At 39.7% G+C, this 27,614-nt stretch overlaps 1 protein-coding gene across 1 annotated transcript in view; it reads right to left on the bottom strand.

Annotated features, from left to right (window-relative positions):
• Positions 1 to 53: 53 nt before the first annotated feature.
• MAP7D3 (MAP7 domain containing 3) overlaps positions 54 to 27,614 on the bottom strand; it is a 46,301-nt gene continuing 18,740 nt past the window's right edge. Inside the window, exons 5-20 of the mRNA XM_068957726.1 lie at positions 26,466 to 26,580; positions 25,301 to 25,333; positions 20,210 to 20,311; positions 17,623 to 17,721; positions 17,127 to 17,225; positions 15,933 to 16,058; positions 13,678 to 13,823; positions 13,198 to 13,328; positions 12,386 to 12,636; positions 7,047 to 7,182; positions 5,750 to 5,930; positions 4,448 to 4,552; positions 4,103 to 4,156; positions 3,061 to 3,154; positions 2,425 to 2,623; positions 54 to 1,292 (exon numbers count right to left, since the gene is read on the bottom strand). Of these exons, the coding sequence (XP_068813827.1) occupies positions 983 to 1,292; positions 2,425 to 2,623; positions 3,061 to 3,154; positions 4,103 to 4,156; positions 4,448 to 4,552; positions 5,750 to 5,930; positions 7,047 to 7,182; positions 12,386 to 12,636; positions 13,198 to 13,328; positions 13,678 to 13,823; positions 15,933 to 16,058; positions 17,127 to 17,225; positions 17,623 to 17,721; positions 20,210 to 20,311; positions 25,301 to 25,333; positions 26,466 to 26,580 (2,181 nt within the window). The 3' untranslated portion in view covers positions 54 to 982. The remainder of the gene's footprint in view (positions 1,293 to 2,424; positions 2,624 to 3,060; positions 3,155 to 4,102; positions 4,157 to 4,447; positions 4,553 to 5,749; positions 5,931 to 7,046; positions 7,183 to 12,385; positions 12,637 to 13,197; positions 13,329 to 13,677; positions 13,824 to 15,932; positions 16,059 to 17,126; positions 17,226 to 17,622; positions 17,722 to 20,209; positions 20,312 to 25,300; positions 25,334 to 26,465; positions 26,581 to 27,614) is intronic.

Raw genomic sequence — 27,614 nt, 5'->3', positions numbered from 1 at the left:
CATAAGACTACAGTTCACAAGACGCGCAGCGACAGAGGAGACTCAAGAAACAGTTCAGTCTAGAAAAGTGCTACACTTTAATCAAAAAAAGTGCTACACATCATTTGAAGGAAAAGTGGATAGCAAGTCTTGGTTTTTCACTACTATTCATTTCAATTGTTCACGCAGTCATTTATCTCATTGACTGAGATCTCCTGCTGTGAGCATGTCCATTTGGGGTTTAGCTCCAACACCAGAGACGTTTAGTCTTACGTAAGCAAGCTTACTGAAGCCCCTCTGACACACTACACTATACTGCATCGGGGTCTGGGCTCTCAACTCTAAGTGGCTTCAGATGCAGTCCAGCTTCCTTCAGAAAATTCCAAGTACTGTGTTGGTAGCTTTATTACTCCTTCCAACATGTAACAAAACTGTCTTTGTGTAATTTAAGGATGGTGTTACACCCTCCAGTCAAGTGAAAGACTATTCTACCGTAAATAGAGAGGACAGCTAATACCTTGCCAGAGCCTGAAGAGGCCTCCTAAGGCCACCCAGCTCAGCACCAAAAAGTTACAGAACATGCCTAAGAGTGGAAGGGGGAAAGCAGCCAGGTCTTGTCTGTAAAGAGTTACATCAGACACTTTTTAAACTGTTAGTATCTTCAAAAGTAACAATGCGCCATTTAAGACATTTCAGAAGAAGCCTAAAATACAAGAGATGGGCTTGAGAGCTGCTGAGAGCTACAGGAGCTTCACAGGAATTCAGCTGTGTCTTTGGAAAAGCCTTAATATTGGGCTTTAGCTACTGTATAAAGCAAGTCCCTAAAAAGGCATCAGTTGGTGACTCCTTTTGACAGAATGCAAGTTAAAAGCGCTAAAGGAAGAGCTTGCTTTCCAGCCCACACGCTGGAGAAAGTGCCTTGCAAATAAGCCGAAGTTAAGGCAAGGAGAGTAAATTGCAAGAAAGTGAACTATCTAGCCAGAGGAGGAGATAAAGAGGGAAATCAGCTTGGATTACCTGGTGAAGCTTCTATAGGTTTGGTCAATGAATTCACTGCACCATCTTCCTCAAATGCCAATTTAGGACTAGAAGAAATTGTAGCAGCATCATTCAAGTTTTGATTACAGTTACCAGCAGGGATGCTGTCTGAACTCAGTTTGGTTGACTTGGAATGCATTCCAACGTCAATAAACTCCTCAAAAGTCCATGAACCAGATTTTCCGTTAAGATTCTGAATAAGTCCAATTGTACGATCAGCTTCGTTAACACCCAACTTTACTGAGTCATCGACAACCATTTCTTTTGCAGGATGGCTAGAAAAAGAGAACGGATATTTTTATTAGACTTTCTGGATATTTAATCTTTAGATTCTTTAGAGGCCAAATAGCAATCTGCATACTTTGCAAAGCACAGAGGATCCTGAAGGGCATTCCCTGACAAGCTGCTCCAGCTGCTGCATGAGATCTCCTCCTCAAGAGCCAAAGGGGAAGAACGATGCACCAACATACACTCACTTTTTACTGCACTATTAGCTCTCAGGTAAGGTCTAGCTCCAGAAATTTGACAGGAGAAAGCAACAAATTTAAAGCTCTGCACAGTTAAACCCCTATTTCAATACTGGACAATTCCCCTTTTTTTTCCCTCTCCAGTTAGACCTTTTTAAACACAAAATTGAGCCTCAGAAGGCAAGCTATACTTAAATAGTCACACTCTGAACCCTGATCAGAGTGATCAGTTTTCATTCATTCTTAAGAAAATCATGAAAATGTCTCTGTGTTCCATCTCTTGAGGAATGAAATTAATTTGTCATCACTTTTTTTTTTAAAAAGAGTTCACACTACCACTTCCAAACCATTAGCATTTAGATGAGCAAATGAAATAAGCATCAGAGGACATTTTTTTCCAGTATTAGATGGAAATGCTTTATGTCTAAAGAAATACAATTTGAAATTAAAAAAAAAATTTCCATTACGGGAGGCTTGTGCGTTGTATCTGGTGCTTCAGCACAACTGAAACTGTTCAAGAGTAGGTTTCTGTCGGTTATTCTTACTTTTCAGTTTTGTCCTCCTCCCCTACGTTTAATGATTTCTTAAAGAAACGACAGTCACTCCCAGGGAAAAGATTTCAAGCCACTGCCTTTCCTTACAAGAAATAACACTGGTGTGTTGCTGGCTGCGTGTCTCACTTCTTAGCAAAGCCACTACTATTAACAAGGTGCCATTTAAACAATTACCCTGAACTAACCGCCTCTACATGAAGCGGTAAATTGACAGCATGCACACACCACATGCCTGGAGCAAGCCAGAGAAACACCACTAAGCTAGCAGGGTGCAAAATTCGATGCAATGCAACACACAGTACTAAATTTAATTGAAGCAGAGAGAAGGATTTCTTGCATGACTCGTAATCGCTCTGACAGTAAAACAACCATGTACACCCACTCACCTGGCATCCTTTAATTCAGTAACAAGCAGAGAGCCCTCATCACTTTTCAAATCACTTCCATTCATAAATACTTCACTGGCCTTCAGCTTTGACCCATCTTGTTCCTCAGATTCTTTAGAGATCAAGGCATGCGCAATCTCTGAACAACCTTCTGTCTCCTGCTTGACTGCCTGGGGTAAGTCAACACCATTTAGCTTTCCTGAAGATGAGGGGGGGAAAAAAAAAAAAAAAAAAGAGCTTCAGTAACTGAGTTGCTATTCTAAATGAATAAAATACAAGTGTCCAAATGACATTTCCTAGGGAAAATTCAAGGAATTTAGTTTCAATAGATCAATTTCTCTATGGAGAAGCTCGTATAATAACATGAAAGTTGTTTTCTATCTTTAAAAATACACACATAAAATGCTAACATGCCGCCCGTATTTCACGCACATCATTCTGCATTTAACCATTTTGCCCTTCTTCTATGGTATGGAATGATCTACGCTGCATCTGAGCACACAGCCTCAACAGCACTTTTGGGATTTATGTGCTCAGACCATCACAACGCTATTAAACGAGTGACATTTTTAACAACGATTAAACATCACTGAAACATCAACTGCCACTTAGATTTGACTCAGCAAGGTTCCTTACCTGGTTGATCAGTCTTCTCAAGACCCAGCTCTTCCTCCTCTTCGATATCCTCTCCCTCAATGACCTCGGAGGCAGACTTCTCTTCATTCTGCAACTGAATTTCCTGAGTGTTATTCACAATAGCTCACTACCATTTAGTGCTTCCGAAATGGCTTGATCACAGCTCTCGCACAAGACTGTTTTGTGACCAGCAGTTAAGGCCACACTAGTCCAGAGGCTAACAGGCAATCCACGTTCCTGGCTGGGAGAGGACATCAACTAATAGGGCTGCTGAAGTCAATACTGAGTTTTCAGGTCACTCAATAACAACACGTTCAGCTGAGCCAGAGCCTGTAATGGAACTTGTGGAAGAGCTACTACCACCTCCTACCTGTGAACTACTCCAGAGTTCCCTCTTCCCTCATCTCTCCAAGGTATGTGCTACATGTTTATTGTTTTTCAGCCATACGAAGACCTGGGTCTGTGTTTTGAATATTCAGAGAAGGGCAGCTACTACTCAGTACAAAATGCACAATTCACCACAAATCTTAGGTCAAGGCTCACTATGCTAACAAAAATACATTCAGCTTACTGTAAAAACCCAAAGGACATCTAAGATTTGATTTAAGCAAACAGATGAAGCCAGGAATCTTAAGTTTTCTGGGGAAAAATTCCACCCAATAGAACGAATACTGTAAAAATTAAAAAAAAAAAAAAAAAAAAAAAGGAGGGGGGAATCCATTGCTAACCAGCAGTTTTCCGCTGAAAGCAATTTGCAGGTGATAATGCCAGAACACATTGGTTCTATACAATTTGAACAAAAACGCATCAGATGCAAAGACTTCTGATCAGAACAACCACAGCAGAAGCATGTGTACAATGGGAAGCTACTGAAAATTACTGTACCAGACCCCTGCATCTCACATGGAAGTCATTTTATGGCAGAGAAACAGAGGGAAGCAGGACACATGATAAAGCCTTCTCTGGGAAGGAAAGCGCATCGAAACTGTGGATCTCTATGAGCTTACCCTGTGTCATTATACAGTTACAAATAAACAAGTACCTTCAATTCATTTTGATCTGATTTTCGTGTTCTTTTCATTATTTCTTCAATTCTCTGTTAAAATAGAGAAAATATTTGCAGTGACATATAGAACTTCATATTTCAGCCTTCTGGTTTAAATTTTCAATCATCAAAAATGCTCATATTTCATAAATTTACTGCTTTATTTACCATTTTTTAAAGCTCATAAGCCAGAGTTGGCTTTTTTTCAAAATCATACTGCTTCTATTCAAATGCAGCTGAGATCGTTTGCCTGTTCAGTTTATTTGAACCAGCTTGCTTTAATACTAACACCTCAACCACTATTTTAGGTTGAGAAACCTTTCTGCTATCAATACAGCATACCTTTTTTCTTTCAAGCCTTTCCTGCATATTTTGCTGCATAATCCTCTCTCTTTCCAGACGCTGTCTTTCAGCCTCTTCTTGGGCTTTTGCTTCGGCTTCTTCTCTCTGAAAATAATGCAAAGAAAACAACATCCATTGCACAACCCATTCCCAAGAATCAAAAGTAGAGCTGTTAAAGAGATTCTTGTTCAACACAGACAGGAGTTCAAGACAATCATCCTTTTAGTATTACCATACACTGCAGGTAAACGTCAACTATCCAGTTACCGACATTATTATATGTTACTGTGAGATTCGCAAACTGATTTGAAAAGAAAAACTGTATGTGTGGCTATAACAGGACTAGGCAAACGTTCTGGATGTTGTTGAGCTACTCAGAGTTCAAACTATACTTCAGGATGAAGATTTGTCTAAGAAGGTATTTTATGAACCAACAAGACAGCAATTAAATCCTAAACGTGGCAAGTTAATTTTACAATCTTGGCAGTTAGATATTACTGTCAAAATACTTGGCGATGAGCATCTTATTGTTCCTTCTATACTGGAAAAATCTTTCAGGTATGACTGGAAAGAAGAGAAGGGGATAGCTAACACTGTCTAATTTGTATAAGCATAAGCAAGCTTGTAAGGAAAAGTTCAGAAACATATGTGGATGCAATCCATAAGATACAGCTCTTAAATGCAAGTCATTTCATTGTAATTCACTGCTTCGATTTTCAAAATTAATCTAATTCAAAGAAAGTTCACTTTCTGCAAAACACAACTTCCTTCACTTAGGAGGATGCCTTTGCAAAGGTAAACAGATCTTAGCTGTGGAAGACTATATTTAGCAACTGGAATAGCAGACTTGGAAACGCTACAGATCTTTAAATTAAAGAAATCAGAGCAAGACAGATGACTTTTTCCAGATGTAATGCTTTCTTACAACTCTCATAGCAGTAAGCTGGGAAAGTGGAAGCAATACAAATATTTTACAGTTCTCCATGTCTCTTGAGTGCAAAATAGTAACCCAGTTGGATTAAAAAAAAAAATACAAAATAATCTGCTTCAGTCCCAGGCCTGTTCTTACAAATGCTGGAAAAAGATAAACTTATTTCACATAAAACAGCACAAGGAAAAGGACTTCAAGACATTCCCTAATCAATCTCCCATCAAGCACAGAACGCACTCTGCTTTTATTGTTCCTGATAGAGGTTTGTCAAAACTGTTCTATGGGGGGTGGGGGGCGGAAAAAGATAAGCCCCTTGAAAACACGTCCATAGCTTGTGCAAGGAAGACAGTGGAATCTACAGATAAGCAGACCTGGTGTTGAAGCTCTGCAAGTTTTTCCTGTTCTTCCTGTTCTCGGCGAATCCTCTCCTCTTCAGCTTGTCTTTGCTGTTCTTCGTAAGCCAGTCTTTTTGCTTCCTCCAGTCTGCGGAGCTCCTCTTCCCGTCGTGCTTTTTCTTCAGTTGCTCTCTTGGTCATTTCCTCTTCTCTGATTCTAGTGTTTCCAAAATACAGGTTACTGACTGGATATTATTTTATTTAAAGAAAGTAATTTCACACAGCACGTAAGACAGACTAGGAAGTAAGAAAGTTTAAAGTTACCTAACCACAGAATAAGTGCATTAAGATACTTTCTGCTGCGTATTTACAAATGCCACCGTCTAGACCAGTCAGAGGAAAAAGCAAAATAACTTGGAAGAAACTATCTCCAAGTGCTTAAATGCTCTTTGCTGATTAAGTCAAGTCCAAGGCCAGCTGTTCCAATGACGGAACGTTTGACTGAGAACTGGATTAAGAGACAACTATTTAATAAATACCATCAGCATCCATGACAAGAACGAACATTTCAGTCACTGTCAAACATAAAATTAGTCAGATTTTCTAAAAGACTGTTTTTTCTGCGGCCTTAGTTCCACAAACATTATACCGAAGGTGTATGCTGCCAGATCAGACCTCATCCAATAAGGGCATGACATCCTATTTCTGACAAAACATCTGTAGCAGACTATATAAAAGTTTATGATAGCTTTATATCCTGGGCTGGAAAACAGAGAATAGCTGATGTTCCATAACAGAGCAGCACGGATAGGTGATACCTGATCTGGAATAGAGCCAGTCAGTTAATAAGTTAGTTTATTTTTAAACAGCTTTTATACGGCAAACCAAATGCACGCTAATTTATTGCTTTGAATTACTTGGCTGCAACATTTTCTGATCCAGATTTAGGATCCCTAAAGTCAGATGTAATGTAACATCAAAGGGCAAAGGGCAGCTTAACACAGGGCGTTCGAATATCTGAAGGCAACAAATCAAACATAAGTGATGTAAAAAGCACATTCAAGATTTGAAATAAAGCACCACTGGCGACTAGAAGGAAAAGGGAGCAGCTACTTGCACAGTGACCATGCATTACATATACTGAGATATACATTATGATATACACAACACCCTGTCCCATCTCAAATGATGCTAGTGCCAGTCCACTGCTTCAGGAACCGCATTAAGATTTACAGGATCGTAAACTAATGCTTAGAAAATATATGTATCTAAAGTTTCCATTTCAACCATGCCCCGCCACAGAAAGCATCATTTCCTGCTCCCAAATCGTTACCTTTCCTCTTCCTGCCTCTGAACTCTTTCTTGGTCTTCACGCTCTCTTTGCTCACGTGCTAGACGTCGTTTCTCTGCCAAGATTTTAGCAGCTTCTTCAGCTGTGGTGGTCCCTGCTACAGTTTTGATACCTGATTCTGCAAAGTTTAAAAGAAACTGCTGTTAGAAAAGCTTCACTAATTTAAAATTTAAAAAGACTTTATCACTGTGACATGAGATTTTTCTTCTGGTGAACTGACCCACTATCTTTCAGATCAGTGCTCTTCACTCAGTGAGCGAGTATACGCTGTATATAAAGGCCCACAAGAGTCAAGAGGCACTTCTAAAGAGATGAACGCATTGCCACAGTATCTCATTGACACTGAACTAACAACAACTCATTTCAGCTACGCTGATCCAACCACTTCTCAGGCAATATAATTGAAGATATTCTATAATTACTTAAAAATATATTTCTAAAAAGATATTTTTATTCTAGAACACTTATAAGCACTTAAAAGAAAACTGAAAAAAACCTGCTTCAGGAAATGCATTTATCTTATCTTCAGTCTAATAAAACTGAACACATATCCATGAGCCCGAAGAGGAAATACAAATTTTTAAATTTCTCTTAGTTGTTTCACAACATTAACATCCTTGCCTTTATATTTAGAGGGAATCTTAGGATGCCTGTAATCACCGTTTTTTTTCTGGCTGTGAAAGCCCATACTAATGAATTCAGTAATATCGTATTTCCACATATTTTAGCAACATATCTATTTCTACTTTACATGGAGATCAAAACAGCCCCAACCACAAGGTAAGTAAATGTTTCCACAACTCTGTTTTTTCTGTTTTTTAACGTCCTGCCCGATACTACAGTGTCTGAACACAAGAGATACTATTTTAAATTAATACTGAGGAAAAAAAAAAGCTTGCCTCCCAATTACTCTCAATATACTTAAAAGAACTCTGATTTTTATAAGCTATTCCCACTCTCTAGAAATGTAACTCTTTTAATGTGACTAGAGAACTGAGCATCTGGATATTCAGAGAACTAGCTCTTGGTGTGAGCAGAGCGATAGCACCATAATACTGGTGGAGACTTGCTTTCTTCTTTTTAGTATTTCACAAATCAGCACATACATCTTTGCATAACATTTATAAAGCCTTCAAGCTAAGGTGGTTTTAATGAACAATGACATCAGGGTTTGATCCACGATTTTGCTTCTGACCTAAAGACAAAATCACGCAAAACATAATGCCGTCATTAGGTACTTTAATATTTGAAAAGCTGCTCAAGTCCTGTGGACACAATCACTACCTGCAGCCAGCGGGCAAAGCTGCAAAGAGTACGCCCTCAGGGGCTGAATCACGGTACTGCTGCATGCATGCAAATTGTTCCTGCAGTCCTGCAAAAAGCATTCCAGCACTAATAGTTAGATGTATACAGCGCTGGAAAAGAAGCACCTCTCCAGGATGCAGATTGATTCCGATTGGGGCAAAAAACACAGTCATGTCGGTACAGACAAGAATCCAGCCACAGCACTTCCATACTGAACTCAGTCAAAAGTGATCCCTCTTCGCCTCCCTGTGCAGGAAAGCCCAGTCCTTTGCACTTATGAGAGCCACTAGTAGACCCTGCACCATTCACTGTTTACCCACTCAAGACTTGCATGAACACAGAACTAAGAAAAAAGTGCTTTTCTTCCTATATTCTGCAACTCTTTTTTTTATTTGAAGAAAAGGAGGGAGGATTTCATTTAGTGTTGCCAGTATACAACCCTGAGGAAGTCAACATTGCCTCTCTTCTCCTCCACCATTTGACTGCCTTGTAAGTTTAAACTAGAAGCTTTTTATACTAGCAGCCATCTTCCATTATGCACTTGCACAACAACTAGCACAACAGTCCTAATTTAACACTACTAGAATCTAAATCGTGCCAAAACTGCTTGACGTTAAACCTCTTGTCTTCCCCTTCAAAACTGAAGCTAGATAAAGAATTTAATTCCCAGTAGGAATCCCAAAGGATCTATTATTTTAGGGTTATACAATGATAATAATAGCTTGTAATACTATGAATATCAGGTATCAAAAATGATATAGGAAAACTAGTCACAGCAATATTCACAATACCACGGATATGGAAAGAACAGGGGGCAGAAGAACAAAAGAGAGGGTAGGACATTTCAAGTTTATGGGAGATTTTCCTGTTGTATTTTCACTTCTTGAAGCTTTACTGATGTTTTCCATATAGTTACTTTAGTAGTGCTTTCATCTCTGTGCACCCAAGGTTAAGAGTACAAAGTGTCAGATGCTCGGGTCCATGAGCACTGACAGGTCAAGGCTGCCCGAGGTTGTAGATTCACTGGATATAGAAATCCTGTGCTGCCCTTAGCTGTCAGGGTGTCAAAGTAATTTACCTCTATGACATTTAAGCACATCACACTTCTGTTCTCCTTGATATTTGGATAGCCAACTTTAGAGCACTTCTCCAACACAAGGAAACGATTCTGCAGCCTGCGGTGAGCAAACTGCACTGGAGAACATGCTTCCTATACTCCTGCCTTGTACAGTCCACTTACACAGGGCAGGGCATGGGACTTCCCAGCGTGATTCTTAACTTGTCTTTGGAAGACGCCTCCAGCATTTTATACACTGGTCCATTTTCCTGGTGCTCCTAGTAATGTCCCTGACAACAAGACCTGTCTTCTTCTCAAAGGACCTTTTCTTGATGGGAGGGGAAAGAGGGAAAAAGGTAAGAGAGGTGTCTCAGAATAATTTTAAATACATCTACAGGACCTACAGCTGATCTGTTGGACTTGCTTAATCCTAGCCTGTGGTTTAAAAGCAAAGAGGCGCTATTAAGGTACTTGCAGTCGTTAGGAATGCAGACTGGCTCTAGATAGCTCCTCTCCAGCAACTACGTGGTTGCCAAGTGAGTGAGAAGGATGCAGAAGACTTGAGACGTGTGAAGAGGTGAAAGCTGAACCTCCTCCTTTTCTCCCATTAAGCTGTAATTTTTCGCAAGGTGTTAAAGAATACTCCACGTTATCTGCTAAGTGAACAGAAGCCAGTGCCAGTTCCTCGCTGAACTCTTATTTTTCACTTTGACAGCAAGAATACAAGCAGGCTTGTGTTGCACCGTTACTTTGATGGAGAGAAGATTCCAAATCATTTCAAGGCATGTCATATATTCACACTTCATCTAGAACTCTCATTCCAAAGCCTTCTCTACCTGGATACAAAAACAATGAGGCTCCATGATAGATCTAAGTTTATTACCTATCATCACGCATAAGGTGAGAGCTCATGAAGGAGCATTTCTTATGTTTTAAGGTGAAACAAGCCTTTTAACTCTCAGAGAAGCTGCGAAAGGCTGCTGCCAGAAATGACAACTGCTCCAAGCCACTGAAAAATAAAAAGTGTTTTACTGCAGAATGGCATATTTTAGTACAAAGACACACAAAAAACAAGACAAAGAGACTTGATTGCTGTCTGTCAGCAACCGGCAATCAAGTTCAGTTTGAGGGAAAAGAGATGATATGAAGATCCAAGTACACAAAGCTCAATTATGTTGAGCCTACAAGACCTAGACACTGATTTGCCACATGCCGCTTGCTGGTGCTTTGATTTCAGAAGCTGACTGGGATGTGGTACTGCACCAACCCACAAGGTGAAGTGCCTACACAGATGTCCATCATTATTTCCTGCTCTTCAACATCTATTGCACACCACGTGCCTTGAAAAATACATGCAACTTTTTACTTTTAAGAACAAAGATTCTGCCCTACATTCACATGTGAAACACTCAGCAATAATCCGTTGTACCAAAAAATTCAGAGAGATAAACCGAATCATCTCTAGGTTCAACAACATGGCCACTATTTCCTTATCTTCTATGTGCCCAAGTAAAAGAGCTTCACCCAGCACCATTACAAACCGCTACAAAGATGAATAGCTTGGATATTAGCAATAGAATAAAACGGAAACAGATACATTGGGTTAATATAGTTCTAGAAGTCAGCACGGAGAAGAGACAGGTGAGGCACCCAAGGAATAAGGACACCTGTTCCGAAACAAGTGGAAGATACAGGAATAGGACAGATTGTTACGGCAGCTTCCACCAAGCGATGGCAGTGATTACAACTGATTATGCCCCCTCTGAGGCATGCAAGACATTTACTATAGTGATGTAGGCACAGGGAGAGATGGACATTTGACTGCAAAGAAGAATGATAAGACACTGTGTGAAGGCAGATGTGCAACTTCATACAAACATTGACACTTGACTACAACAGCCAGGCTTCCTTCTAGAGGAACATATGCTCAAAGAACCGTACCACAAATAGGTTCTTCAGCAGACTAAATGTATTTCACATTCAACACTGAGTAGTGTCACAGAAGAGCTGCAGAAGTCACAGACAACTGTATCAGCTGAGGAACGCACAGAAGGAATTGTACATGCAGTGACATGCAGAGCAAGCATATGTTCCCACTTACCTGTCTTTTCTGAAGGATTTTCACCCTCAGTACTGCCCACTCGCTGTAGTTTAAACTCCAGAGATCCCTCTTTTTCCTGTTAAGTTTCCCCTATGTCCTTCTCCACAGAGAAGTGCCTGCAAGTCCTCATCAGAAGACTCTCCCAGATTCTGTTCTGAAGAAGGCAGATGGTGTTCTTCCAGCATGAGGGAGAGGCGCTGTGCTTACTTGGCACAATGAAGAGGACCAGGAAACTAATTGCTTCTCTGGTATATGGCTCTCCTTAATCCATCAAGGTCAGTTCTCAGCATGACCTGAGCACTGACCACTTTTTCCTGAGGCAGCAATCATTATACATCGACTGGAGTCAAGATTCAGGCAGGTTTCTAGCTTTAGGAAAACTGGCTTTTAGATTATGGTGCATCAATAGCTGATCTTTTCCTCCAAGCGAGTCTCTGTATAATCTTAAGAACTACCAACTGGATGAAAAAAAAAACTCTGTATGTTTAGCTACTGGCTTTGCAAACCTAGGCTAGTAGATCCCTCAGTTAGGTTGTCTAAAAATTCAAAAGGAAAACAGGAAACTTAGGAAGTTCAAAAGGCAAAGAGGATTTCTACTTTTCTAAAGCTATAGTGTAAGCAGAAATACTAAAAGTTACTGACTTAAATCCTGGATCTCCAAATAAACTGCCTACTGTACCAACTCCCTTACCCCAAAAGTCACACTGTGTGAAACTGCTATATAAGTAATCAGCAATGAACAGCTTCCACCTTTAAACATCCTAATCTCTAGTGGTCTGCCTTATAAATGAATTACTTCACCAGTCCTAACATACATTGGAGATGTCTTGAGTGAGTCAGTCACTGAGAAACACTCACCTTCTTTGGTCTTTGTGCTAGCTGCTACTGCGTCCCTGTCCGAGACTGGTGAAGCACCTTGCTCCTGTCCTGCTCCTTCTGTGCTCTTATCCTTTGGTTTGCTCTCCGATTCAGTTTTCTTTTTGGTAATGTTTATAACACCTGGAGTGAGAAGCGGGCGTTGGATGGGTGCTGGCTTGGAGACTGGCGTAGGAGATGGCGGCCTCTGCTTTGATACGCTAGGTGAAGGTGGGCGAGTCTTTTGATTTTGTCTGCTGAAACAAAGAACATTCTTCAGGCTAACACTGACAAATCTCAAAACAAGCGGCTCAAGACAGCAGTCTACTTCAGTTGGTTTATATTACGTACCTTATTTAAAAATAAGGCCACACTCAAATTTACTGCTGCCTTCCTCATAAAACTGAAACATGGGATCCCAAAATACTCCGGGCATCTGGGCTCACTCTTTGTGGGCTAATACTAAAACAGGTTTGTTAGCACAGACCTCCATTTACTCCATGTCAAGGATAAACCCTTTGGTTCTGATCCACTAACACAATTTGATTTGATAGGTGAATGCATCCTCTTGGTTTTAGTGTACAGACCATACCAAAAAAACAGGGTATATCTTTCTGCACAAAAGAGATGAAGGCTCAAGTAAGAGCTGCATCCCTAGCGGGGAAAAGACAAATTGGACAAAGTGAATCCCTTACGTACGTGAACGTGGCCTCGTGTAGGTCATCTTGAGTTCTAACAGCACAGTTGTCTTCGAGACAGTAAGCAGCCTTCATTTTCATCCAATAAACTAAAAGATATTTAATCCGGATGCATACCTAGCTGTTGAAGGCGATGGAGGACGCTTCACCAAATTAGCAGGAGAAGGGGATCTTCTACGGGCAGACACAGATGGCGACGGAGGGCGTCTTACCCCAGAAGCTGGGGACAGTTTTTCCATCTCTGTTTTCTAAGAAAATACATAAAAATACAATAATGCTCACTTTTAGGATACCGTTAACACAACAAATATACAACTACTCAACAAGATGCATTGCACATGTTCTTTATGTTCTAAAACACAGAGCCAGTAAACATATTACATAACTGAAATTTCAGGAACCACAAGTAGCAAGCACCATGTCTTTAAGATATTACAGAGATCAAGGACCACAAAATTCAAATTCCATTTCATTACTATATTTTTCAAAGCAAGTGCTATGGGACATCTCAATAGGAAAACAAAGCAGGAACCCATCCTAAGCTGTTCCACACCCCCGGATTAATACAAAGCTAAGTTCCGTGGATTTTCAACAAACCTGGGTTGCATCAGGTGAACTCGCATCAGATGAAGATACAGTGGACTTCAATCTGTCGATGCTACGACTGCGCACGGGCACCTTAGGAGTTGGGACTGGGGAATTGATGGAACTGGCTGAAGCTGAACGAGGACAGAGGTGAGATTCTATAAAAGTTAGGAATTTGACAAGACAAAACAAGAACCAAGTGCACAGCATAAGAACAGGAGAAAAGGAAGAGGGAGAAAGAGAGAAAGAAAGATGGTGCGTGTTAGAAACCGTACAGAGAAACACCACAGGAAGTGCACGTTGCAATGGGTCACAGACACAGACACCACCACCACACGATTAGTACTTTGGAAGCAACAGCACCAAGAATAAAACCATTCTGAAAGCAACAGTTTGGAGCAGATAAAAATAAAATGCTTTTCCAAACAATCTCTAAATTTGCAACCCATCAGCGTAACTTTCATTCTAGTCAAGTTGCATCTAGTCACAAACAGGCCATTAAAGTTGTTCTGAACTAGCAACGTTCTATACAAGTTCTTCATGTTACAGGGACTGGTTCTAGTTTTAAGAATGTTTCTCCCGTACTTAGGGAGGAAAAATTCCTTCCTTTCAAAGACTGGTTACGTCAGGAATCTGAGCATTACTTTACACGCTTTCCCCGTGAAATAAGCCTTTACGTAACAGTATTTTATTCTCTTTTCCCTCTCTGATCCCTTCACCTCTACATATTTGTGGCTTTTATCCAGATTAACAAATCAAAATACAAGGTGCGTGAGAAACTGATCAACAGAAAAGGATCAACTATCAAACTAAAATAGCTTTGCTTAAGCTATTAAATGTCAGTCTCCTCACATGTAATAAGATACCGTTAGAGATTACATTTTCAGATTACTTCTTTCATTAAGATAATGATAGATAGACATATATATTTGTAAAAATCTACTTCTGAAACCAGGCACCTGATTTTTCTATAGCGTGCACAAATTGTGACAGATGCTAGCGCTCAATTTCTGTACTCTTCCGGAAAACACATTTTATTTTTATAGTTACAGCATTTGTTTAAGGAGAACTGCACTCTGTTTGTGCTTAGTTTGTGCCAAAGCACAGGTAGGTGTCTACAGAAACGAAGCAAGTACCTCTAAGCAAACTGATATAAACGTAGAAGTTATCTTTAACTCAGCAATAGTGAATAAATCACACGCTGTCAGTAACAGTGACAAAGATGGTATTTCCCACATGACATGAATTAAAATAGTCATGGTAAAATAAAAGTGGCACAGAGACAGGCGTGGAAAAAATATGACCACTGACTAGGAACCAAAAAAGTAAAGGACTGATTACACAAGGGTAGCTGTGTAGAAATACTACTGCTACCACTAAGGACCAAGTTAAGTGACGTAAGATAAAAAATAAAGATGGAAGAATATACTTAAGAAGAAATGAGCAAAACTGGGAATGCAAGTTGAAAGGCAAAAGGTAAAAGAGGAGGAGAAAGGACTCCACAGCAGTGCCAGATGTGTATTTCCTGGAGCGCTCTTACAATCATCGAGTTACCATTGTAAGACACGTAGGACACAGCTAGGGTTTGCAACTGAACATGCTGTAGAGACCTCTGCGCTAGTACCAACCTGAGCTGCCGTGGGGACTTACCAGCTCAGTTTGGACCAATATAAAATTGCATGAGCCAGCTAGGGTTTTTCTACAGTATGTTCTCTCCTTCAAATATGCCTCCACTTCTACAATCAGCCTCAATGAAGCTGGCTCAGAGCTCCCTGCGCTTATGTTAAGCCAACCCCTTTGTCACGTTCCTTCAAGAGTTTCTCTCCATAAAGAAATTTGGGCCCTACACTTATTTCTTTTGGCCTCCTTTCAAGTCACATGTTTGGATTTTTTTTTTCTCCCGTTTCCTACCGCTGTTCTCTGACAAATATGTCTCAGATTCATTTGAGGGCACACTCAAATGCAGACCTCTGAGTCAGTTAAACAAAACAAAACAAATACCAGCATTCAGTTCTCTGCAAAGCAAGTAAACTGGCACTGGACTTTAAAGCCAGTATTATTCTACAGTTTTGAAAAGTAAACATGCAACATGGTATATGAATTGGTCATTGCTGACCAAAGCAAATATCAGATAAATAATATAATATGTAACCATATGTTAACTGTCCGATTCATACTGAAGAGTAGCACAGTTAGTGACTATCATGTAAGTTCTGGCTTGAAGAGCAACGGCATAAAACTTTCAGGCTTTACTGTCCTCCTGTTACCTGAGGGATCTTGTCCATCAGACGATAATGTAGCAGCACTTTTACTCCTAGCTAAGGAGGCCTGTGTGGGGGCGAGGAGGCGACTGATTACGCTACTGTCCAGAGGACTGACCTGGGAGCGACGAGCTAAATGATGGGAACAAATCAAAAAGGATCCAACATGAAATCATATAATGGAAGAGACAAGCAGCACACAGCAAAGGAGGTTTCTGAGCATTGTTGCAAATCATAACAATTTTGGAGAGAAATACTGAAGTCACGGAGACGGGAATCCAAACTAACAATACAGAAGAATTAAACGCCGCAATCTCTAATGTTGCGCTGTTGTCCACTGGTTACTAATCATTTTAATGGGTAAGGACTGACACACGCTCAGCACGCAGTCGTGTGTGAAGTCGGTCAAAATATGAAATGCTCTCTGCAGAGCTTTCTTCTCTAGATTGCAGGAAAGGCTCTTTAATAAACAGAGATCTCTCAAATCAAAGCAGATAGTTATTGTCAGGCGTCATTTGAACATACAAATTCACACGGACAGCACCCATTATTTCCCCATACAGGAAAGGTTCAGAAGCAGAATACTGTAGTTTCGAGTGCTGGCAAGAGCTGCTAAAAAGGAAAGTTTCAGAATTGTTAACTCTAAGGGAAAAACATGTTAGAGAAGTTGCTAGACTTCAGCTTTAAGAAGAGTTACTAGAAAAGAGATATTTGTAACCTAGTGGGGAGTACAAAGAATGGAAAACAGACTGAAGTGAGAACAGGTTTCCTCCTTCGTTTGCATGCACAAAGCTTAGGCCAGCAGCAGGAACAGAGAAGTTGCTTTTGAACTGAACGATTAAACAGAACTTAGAAAGCAAAAGTGTAAGATTTACCTAAGTGAACATACTAGTGAAATTTTTACCATAGTTACATGTAAGCCTACGAACTTTCTTATGTCTCTCTAGTTTGAGCAGAGAGACGTTTTGCTATCTGCTTACAGCACAATTTAGTTAAAAGTCCTTCTTACAGGATTTTTTGGTTCAAAGTAAGGAATTTAATCTTTACCATTTACAATTTTATCTTTACCACTAGATAACTAGAAATCCTTACAAAAGATCTACAGATTCGAGAACGAAAGGAAACTAGCGAAGGTTAGCCTATCCAAACTTTACTGTGAATGACTTTTAAGAGAAATAGTCGGCTTTACGAAACAACCACCTGGTTTTTCTTCCTTTTTCACTTTTTCTAGTTCAGGAGTGGAAGGGGGTTTACTACTCATTCTATTCAAAGATGTGCTCCTCTTCTTTTCTGTTCCTCCTAGAGACCAAGGGCAAGGAAGATTATTTTTAACAAGATATATATGATTTTCTGAACTGTCATTCCCATGCTTTTCTTTTGTCAAAAAATCACCTGAAAGCCCTGATCCTATCATTATGAAGCTCTAGTTCCTCATAAGCCAAATGGTTTGGTTTTCTTCTCTCCCCCCACCCTTCCACTTTACAGAGGAATAAAGCCAGTTTATAGAAACCAAGTTATTGAATATCTAGTAGTGGAATATGCATAACAAGATTTATGTCCAAGTGCCTGGACCACAAGCACAGCTGTGAAAGTTTGAATGAAAACATTTATAATAAAATTGGGACACGGTTTAAAGTCAGTTTCAAATATCCCATTTACTGCCTCCCAATTCTCAAAAGAAGCTGGTTTCTAGCACCTTTCTGTTCCACCTGTGACCCTTTGGGTGCTGACTGCTGAGAATGTAGAGGAACTTTGTTATTCAGTCTGTTTAATGAGGCACTTCTCTTTGTGGTACCTGGAAGTGAAAGCGTACGGATTAATTTTGTGTAAAAGTCTAGTTAAGTCCCTTCTAACACCAGCCCCACTTGCCTAAGACACAGAAGCGCAATTAAGTCACTGTATGAATTTATGAATCCTTCAGAAGCCAGATAACTGTATCAGGGAAGAATCACTCCCTACATGCATCGCTTCTTATGCTCATTCCTCGTGCATCTTACAGATCACGGAGACAGGAGGCTAGTCTTGACAGACTTCTCGTTTGACCTCATGAGGCCATCTTTGCAAGCCTTTTAAAATAAACGTAATAATTAAAAAAGGCCATTGCTCACATTCTGTCTGTACAAGTAAGAGAGCAAGAAACAAAGTGTTCAGCTGAGAATTAGCACAGATCACAGCTGAAGACTGACCCAGGGACAAGCATCTCTCTCTCATTTCCACATTCTGCGCCTCCCCCTCCCCAGACACATACACACAGCAGAAGCAAGGTTAAGTCTGCAACTGTATTTTCTCTATAGTTTGAACTCAGCCATCATTTAGCAGACAGCCAGTTTCTTCTTGAGGGCCCGATCAAGAGCGCAGAATTGCTCTAACTTGTTGTGGTGATCTAAATCAGTCAGTCAACCTCCAAATCCTGACTGCTCGATCAGTTGGAGTCCTGTCCAAACACCTTCTACTTCAGGCCATTTGAGAAATTTTTCTCCAAAGTGACTAAAGATTCACAAAGGAATTTTAAGGTAGACAGTAAGTTTGAAAGTAATCCCAATTAGTTGATAATTAATGACTTACTTTCTCTGTTAGTTGCTTAATTTGTTCTTCACAGCCCTGTCTCTGACTCATACCCAGAGCTCAACCCTGCAGACACACTGTATATAAAAATTATTTAAAATCACAGGAAGTCTCCCGTGACTCAGAGAGACTGCCCCTGCAGCTATGCCAGTATAGATACGTTCACTGATTACCTTACCAGGCATACAGTGTATGAGTACAAGGATTTTTTCTGCTGCAACACCTTCCAAACTGAACCAGTAAAAGCACTGTTAGCTGCGTCCACGTTAGAGATTTTCCTAGAGCAGCACATTTTGATCAAAGGTTGTAGATTGACACAACACTGCAATATAGACCTAGCTAAACTTGCTTTCGAATTAAACAGCCCTTAGTTCATCAATGCTTTTCGTCTTTTAAGGAAAAAAAAAGGCAAAAAACCTTCTGGGATAGGGGCAGGCTCCTGAAACACTGGAGAAATTTCGCCTCAGGAAATCTCAGGCTAAAATAAACTGATCTGTGATAACGCAAATAATTTTTACTTCTCTTAACAACAAGTAGATTAGTACGATTCCTTTTGTTTCTGTCGTGTTTTGGATTTGGAAAAGACAGCTTGCCACGATTCACAGAATAACCTGGACTTAACACCCCATAAGCTTTGTTTCACATTTTCCCCTCTTTAGGTGTTTTACACATATGAGAGGAGAGGAGGAAGAGAGGAGACTCACATGAACAGATTTACCAAAGCATGGGAAGGGCAGAGATTTATGCTAGCCCTCTAGATCCTCGTTAGGACTAGTTGGGAGGTGCACACTTTACATGACACGACGTAGTCAGGAGCTTCATCCACCCTAAAGCTGCAATTCAAAATGGGACTGGAAGCCACAAAAACTGCCAGAGGAACTCTGGCATGAAACTGTCAGAAGTCCATTTATAAAAGTCAAAAGCAATAGCTGAATCCTAAGCTATTTCTATTCCTTGACAGTCACTGGCACAGTAAGATATACTCCAGAATGTCTGGAAGCAGCAGTGTGAACTAACAGTGTAAGAAATGCTAATTTGTGCATCAGTATCATGCTCTTACAATACGCTACTTTAATGGGCTAGGAAATTACGTCAGAGTAGCACTCTATGGCTATAATCATGCTACAATTCCAGGTCAAAGTAAAACAACATCCATCCACCCAAAAAGCTCCCACAGGCGTAAAGTGGGCCTTTTCATGCATTCATCTGTATCGGAATTCTAATATTAGAAAGGAGGTGTGTGTCTACAGAGTACAGGACCTGCATAACAGAAAGATGGCAAAACTAAGTTAATTCCCCCCACCAAGGCAATCAAAGGTTTGAAACTAACAGAACAAGTCAAATTTTGTATTTTGTACTATTTTTAGTTTGCTGAAATTTTAGGGGGTGATTTAAGGCATGCAAACCCCTGAAGTTGATGTGAAATGATTTATGAATCAAACATTCACCAAGATTAGGCTTTAGTAAAACAATTACAGAAATAAAAAAGAACAACAATCTTTACCGTTACTCTTCTCCTCTAACAGAGATCACATCAACTGGGTCAAAGCCCTGAACAGTCAAGCTGGATTAACAAATTGCATGAAATGCGTTTGAGATCAACATATGAAGTGAACCATACAGCTAGGGAGGAAGAGGAGTATCCTTCCTCCTCCTGCCTCCTCCCCAAATAACAGTTGAGCAGTACACCTGCTACCAGCAGAACTACAAGCACTTACTTCGATCAGAAGTGTTTAGAAGTGCTGCAGATGATGACAAACGTTTATTCATGACAGCTTCTGTCTGTTTGAGGTTTGCTGTGGAGGTGGACCGCTTGCTGGCTGTGTAAAGAAGTGGTTACTTTAGAATTCACTTTCATATCGGAAGAACCACCTTTCACACATTCTTCTGAGATAGCTTTGGAAGTGAGCATTACATCCTGAAAGCTATTTCCAGTTTTGCTTAATGAGAAATACAGATTATTTTTCTTTCGAACTTTGAACACGCTTGACACAATTACCACAAGTTATAACTTGCATGCAAACGGCATGTTAGTTTTACTGGACTCAAGTTAAGACTTCATGCACATGCATGCAAACAAGATTTTTAAATCCTGTGCTCCTAAAGCGTAAAGGCAAAGGCTAATGAGGTTGTGTGGTGTTACCAGACTGATAAGATACAGAATAACAAGAAAAAAATTGAATAGCAATTATTTCTTTGTTCCTTCACCCAGTTATGTTAAAACAGCCAACTCATTCATTCGCTAGTTAGCAAAAACAAAACAAAACCAATGCTTTTGGAGCATTACTGGTGCTAAGCATTTCTCAAGGTCTGCTCTAACCGCTTCAGAAATTTCTGAAATAATTTTCTAGAAGTTATTCCTTACGCTCCTATCAGTCTTCCAACTCTTCTAAATAAATTGCACCAGAAAGTGTTAAAAAAAAAAACAACCTACAATCACATATCGTATTTCAAAATTCCAAGGTTACCTCAAGCCAGATGAAGATTTACTTTTTTATTTCAGAAATGCTCTTTCAGGATGTACACTATTCCAAAGTGGGAAAGCCTTGGAAAAGCATGTATCTGTTACTATGGAAACTCAATAAGCAGAGAAGGGTAGTGCACACAAAGCAGTGCCGACTAGCACTGCAAACACAAAAAATTCTATACATCAAACACGAGCAACTGATTTTGGACAGCAAAGGTGATTAATGTGAACTCATTAGCGCATAAGTAACGCCAAAGGAAAAAGCAGCACTACTCGCCACAGAGACAGCTTCTTCTCCCTTTGGCTAGCATGCTATAGCAGCTCCTTGTAGAAGCAGCCAGGACACAAGGATGCATATAAACAGGCCTGCCTATGCACCATAAGTACTCAACCCAGATTCCTGCACCACCATGAGCCGCTGGACTCCCTCTTAAAGGAGTAAAACCATATGAAGTGAAAACCAGATTTTGGAGCTGAGGCCAAGGAAGTGGAGAGCTCTTGCCACGGTGAATTAAGAGAACATAGGGTGGTGGGGGGAGAACGGGGGAATCTATTGAATCTGGTTAAGAAATGAAGACGTGACCTTTGCAGGTATTTTTCTACGGCAAGAAAAAAGGACATTTTGTAAATGAAGATGACTGAGCAGAAACATCAAGAAACTGGTATTTTCTTGTATCTGGTGTTTTCAAAGGGAAACTCTACCCTCTAGTGGCTACTCTTAAAAGAAAGCTTGGCAACTGCATCAACTGCAGCTGTGCAGATATCACACGCCTTCAAACATCACCGAGGTATTTCAGAACAAATTGCTCTCTGTTCAAATTAGGACTTCAACACTTGGTCTATCACCTGCTGAGGTCCAAGGTCCAAAATTAAATCTTGCCTCGAGAAACATTAAAGTAAGCAAAGTATTTTTCAGTAAGCTTGCAAGTTCTCGAGGTGGGCTGTGTCAAGAGTCAAGAGGCTACAAGTGATGAAACTTCCATTAGAAGACTCAGAAGAAAAAAATGAAAAGATTGTTCAGACAAAAAAAAAAAAAAAAGGGATATCAATGTCTATTTTTCAGGGGGAAAGAGGGCAAAGTGCCAAGAGCATGGGCTAAAATTGATGCCCTTGAATGAAAAAATATAATTTGTACTATATGTTACCAGTCCAGAAAGAAGTTTATTCATGCAGATATTTGAGCTTTCTTTTTCCAGAAAATTTTAGTTTGCATTAATTGCCTAGAGAGTTTAAAAAGTCAAAGCTTTTTTGATCAAACCATTTGCAAACATATGATCAGATGGCCTCAACTTTTTCCTTATTCCAATCATGAGATAGCTTCTGCAAACTTGAAAGCTTTGGACAATTCCCTAGGAAAAAAGCTTCAGAAAACAGGATATTCTTGATGAAGTTAGTTCGACTGCAAAGTTAACAGACTCTTTTGGATTTCTGGGGTAAAGTTAAACTTAAATTCCTTCCATACAAAAGAACTGAACTGGAAGAAGCCAACACAATAATCCCATATGGTACCAAACATTTGTATTTTTTTTTTACGAGAGGGGAAAACAAAACATAGCAACAAAGCCAAAGAAAGCGTACGACTGCCATGCAGCAAGGCTTGTAGTGGGTAAGGAGCTAGAAAACACAGTACTTTAAGAAAATTACTGTGAGAGAGAGTAGCTCTCAATCCTAGCTTCTCACTGAGTTTCACTGAGAGGGGGTGCTCGAGCACTGCCTATCTGAGTCTGGATAAAATTAGACTAAATAAAGATTATCTGTATCTTAGCTCCTCCCAAGTTTCTACTAGTCTCTTCATTTAGAAAGGGGAGAATCCAGCAGCCCAAGTTCTAGTCTAATGGCACATGTCTCCACTTAGGATGCACCTGCATGGCTGATTTTGTTTAGCACTCATCACTAAACCTCTCTCATTTGCAAGGACTCTGTCATCGAGGATGCTTTATTACGCAGTCTTGCCATTTCACCCAAGTGTCTTGGCAGACCCACACCCTGCATGTTTCATCTTAGCACTGACAGCAGTGTCATTAATGTAACATTTCACTCTGGGGCTTTCATCAATCTTTACTTTTCAGACCACCAGCCAGGTGTTCGGTGCGGTCTCACTGAATCACTTCTGTAAATAACACAGAACGTCTGGCGGATGTTGAAACGTTCAATTACATGGGGTTTACTTTCCAGAACACATTACTTCCATCACCGATAAATGCTGCTCTACCAGTCAACGTTCCTAGATGTTACTGTTGACAAGGCCAGTTCCATGGATGAACGTGTCTGATTTTGTATTTTTTTGCACAGCAATACAATAGGCAAGAAAGACTCTTCAGTAGTACCTGGAAGAGCTTTAAAATAACGTTAACAAACTTGAAAAAAATCTCCTCCTCACCCCAAATGTTTTTCATTTTAAGAAACGGAGCCTCTAAATCTAGATCGGCCACAGAAACTGATGGTAAAGAAATAATATCATACTGAAACTTGCTCTAAACATGCTGTTAGAGAAGGTAGGTGCGTTATCCAGCCACAATGACATAATGCAGCAGAATTCATAGGTTGTCATTTTTCAAAAAACCAAAAATAATTGCTTTCCTTCCAACAATTGCACAAATATAAGGCGGAAGGGATCAAATAAGGATCTTTTAAAAAAACAGGTAGATTTATGCATCACATACAGTTCGGGTAGATTTCTGATGACATCCCAGAAAGTTAAAATGCTAAGGACAATCCTGACGTGGGAAGAAGTATGAAAAGCATGAATCCAATCATGATTTCACATTATCCAGCCCAGGTAAGATGACTGTACATTTGAAATCTCAATTTGAAGAATAACGTAGATTTAAAACAGTGCGGATGACAAAAACGTCTTGGTCAAGCACTGCCTTATCTTTTCATCTCCACAACCAAATTTTTCAAAACTAATGCCAAGTTGTTCTAATGTAGCAGAACGTATATATTCCTCCTGTTGTCACTTTATGATGCATAAGGTACAGCTTAAACGTTTATTTTCACATCAGGAGCATGTTTGCTGGAAGACAGTGGTTTTTTTCATGCATTTCAGCAGCACTGTGGTTCAGGTCTTCTTCCATAACCAAAAGGTAAGACAAGACTCCTTTCCTAGCATAAAGTAGGGGACAGCAAAGGATGTATTTTGTGTTTGTTATCAAGTTTAACTTTAAAATTAGAGAAGATAGGAAAGAATAGAGGAGGAAAAATAATGATCTTTTCCTTTAGAAATAAGACAAATTTGATATTCTAGTTTCCAAGTAAAATGACATTTGGTAATGTGGAACACAGTAATTGGATTTATATATATACACCCAGGGAACACACGTTTAACAGGTAAACCAATCCCGTCGAACTGGTTGATTTGGGAGAAAATTAGGGATTCATGCTGAGCAGAGAAAGGGAAGAGAGACAAATAAAATACACATGATTCTGCAGTGTTGCCAGAATAAGCCAGACCAGTTAAATCATACTCGGTCAGACTTTCATTGCATTTTCAAGTCACATATTGTCAGCATTATGAGACAGCTGTATTGAATTAGTGATGCTGAGAGCATGCAAAGATTTTTAGAATTTAGATTTAGCTGGGTCTCAGCTGAGGGCTATCATCTTAAACTAGCTACAAAGAATAACTTCCAATATTAAACATACAGACTTGATGAATTTCTCAGTGGTCCAGAAGGTTTCTACAAATGTCTTAATCTCTGCACTGGAAAGTGCTTGAAATCCAATGAAAACGCATTTAATGCATAGAATTGTGTTTACATAAATGGCCAGGTCTGGTTTTGCAAAACCCTCCATGGAAAAAGTATCCAACTGCACAAAGGAACCATTCTCTTTAAGAAAGATTTACCAACGTATCATTTGATTTTATAAATGCTACTTCAATTGCAGGTAAAACAAAACAAAACAAAACAACCTCTACCAAATACTTTTGGCAAATGAGGAAGCCAAAGATGGACTACTTTTTTTTTTTTTTTTTTTTTTTTTTTAAAAACTTGGATCACTGTACTAATTTATATTCAAAATACATACAGCTAGGAATGTCTCTTCTCCCCTCCCATGCTGGGTCCAGTCATCCTTAAAAACCCAAACACACATATCGTTTCTCTCAAAATTCCCTCAGGATGCCATGACTTAATCTGTAGTTTAATTAGCTAGGAGGGATGGTTAAAGACATAGGGGACTGCTTTCCGCTTAGGGATCACATTTGTTGCACAGCTGGCCTAGATCCAGGAAAAGATCTTTGTGAAGATGGTTTTCCTTAGTTTCAGAGAAACAAGAACTGACATTTAAAAGGTTAGTAGTGAGCGTAAAACAAACAGAAGAACGTTTTGGAAATCAATACCGCCAGTTCCACCTTCATCTGCAGTCTGCGGCTCTGTAGAAGAAGAAGGTTCGTAAGCTAAGTCACAAGGTCAAACAGCAATCAATGTAACTTTACCAGACAATGGGGAGGCTAGATATCACAGTGATAATTTATATCATGAGCACTTCCAAACATGTTATAAACGAACACTGTCTCACTGACAGACAAAAATCCATTACTACAACAGATGCTGAAACACACTCAATACAACACCAGTAACTCAGAAGACAGGCTGACTGGAAGAGTTTTTGTTTTTAATTTATTCCTCAACAATTACTTATTTTAAGTTACTCATTGTTAATTACTACTGGCCACCCACTGACACTATCCCTAAAAGTCCTTCTTTTCAAATGAGAATTCAATCAGACTAACACTTGATTGTAAGAGGTTTTTATTTCACTTTCAAGCACAACTGTAACGGAGGTTCTTCCAGTTAGGCACTACATGAGAAGATCCCTCCCAGTGCAGCCCTGATCTGCTGTTCTAATTTCAGAATGTTAGTAAGTAGAAACAGTTAATTGTGTGAAACATGACAGTCTGAGCTCAAATTAAAGAGCGTTAAAATGTTTCATCTAATTGTGGACAGAACCTACTCTCCAAGAAGCTTGGACACTGCCCACTACACCTCCTTACCCATTACTGGTCATTCAAACCATCAGTTAGCACTCTGTAACACTAAGGGTGTGTTTAGAACATTTTCCATAGAGTAACACAGTATACTATTTCTTGTTCTGTTTTATCATTACTGTTAACATACCATGGTATGTACTGCACCTGAAGGAATCAGAATTATTTTAATATTCAAAATTACAACTCCCCTTATCTGACGGTGTGGGGCTGGCAATACAATGCTGCCAGGTGTCGCATCTCCAGGTGGTTTCTGTCTAGCACTTCCCAAAGCCAAAACCAGCCGTAAGTCTGAGCAGCATTTCAGAGCAAGGGCAGGTACAACACACAGTACAGGTACTGTGTGTACAGGTACTGTGGGGAAGTACAGGTACTTCCCCGCAACACCTCCCTGTAGATCCTGTTACAAGAACCAAGAGAGGTTAAGGATGCCCAATTCCCCACAAACTGTGCTATACCTGCTGGAGTTCGCCCACTGTATTCTGTATTTAGCCATGCTAGAAAAGGTGTTACCCACCTGTTTTGCTCTCTGAATCTGGAGTTACAGACCCTCCCCACGACCATCTCTTTTGTCGCGTTTCCAGTCGCTGACTTCGTTCCAAGGTACGGTGCATAACTGCTTCATATCGCTCCTATCATCAAACAACATCTCTGTGAACCTATGTAATTACTACCAAGCACAACCATGACAGAAGACAAAATACAGATTTTTTTTTCCAGTAAGACTTAAAATGCTTTACCTGTAATGCCTGATAAAAAAGCTTTTGTTGTAAAAACAAACAAACAAACAATGTTGATGACAATTAAAAGTTTCACAGTACTGCAAAGGTGATTGGGTTAAACTAAAGCATAAATGACTTATTCTACACTTCACTTTAAATAGCTACACTTGGTGTGTTAACAAATTCCCTATTCACTAAACAGCACTACTCATTTTCTAAAGAGGGATGGACCCCAAACTGAGTAAAAATAATTGCTCACAGTTTGGATTGTTTATATTCTGAAGTTATTTCTAAAAACTGCTTAAAATTATCTATTATAAGATACCAAGTATAAAGTTATTTGTATTTGCAGAATACTATACAAGCACTGACCCAACTCTTAACAGATTTTGACATTAACAGAAACAAAGTGAAACAAGAAACAGCAAGATGTGAAGGCAAAACTGCAAAATAAAACCCTGAACTCCAGATTCAGCAACCACTCCTGACAGGATAAAGAGTATGAAGGTAGCTTTCTCTCCTGTCTCCAGACTAGTAAGTGCTAATGGGGAAACTTTGGTTCTTGTGCATAAAGATGCACTGCAACCATGTTAGGCCATTTCTTCTCCATCATCAGCCAGGTTTCCATACTTGTATCAACAACAGATTTATCTTCTGGAATAGTCACATCCCAGGTGAGCTTTTGAAGCAGTATTTGCTGCTGAGACATTACAGTCAGATGCCAAGGGGACTCATTATCCAAATATTTCTCCCTCTTGAGGACAGAAGGCTCTACCTTCTTTCAACAGCATTTCACAATGCGGACTAAAAAAGTCCCAGTGTAAAACAGACAAAGCGAACTTGAAAAGAAGGATGCATCCCAAACAGTGGAAAAGACAAAATTAAAAGTTTTGTTTGCTTAGCTTTTTTTTTCCTTAAACAAAGGTCAACTAGATTTTACCTAA

This window comes from Struthio camelus, chromosome 11 (genome assembly GCF_040807025.1).
Source record: "Struthio camelus isolate bStrCam1 chromosome 11, bStrCam1.hap1, whole genome shotgun sequence".
Classification (NCBI taxonomy): Eukaryota; Metazoa; Chordata; class Aves; order Struthioniformes; family Struthionidae; genus Struthio; species Struthio camelus.
Note: the sequence above shows the minus strand (reverse complement) of the source record. Positions and strands in the feature narration are given on the sequence as shown.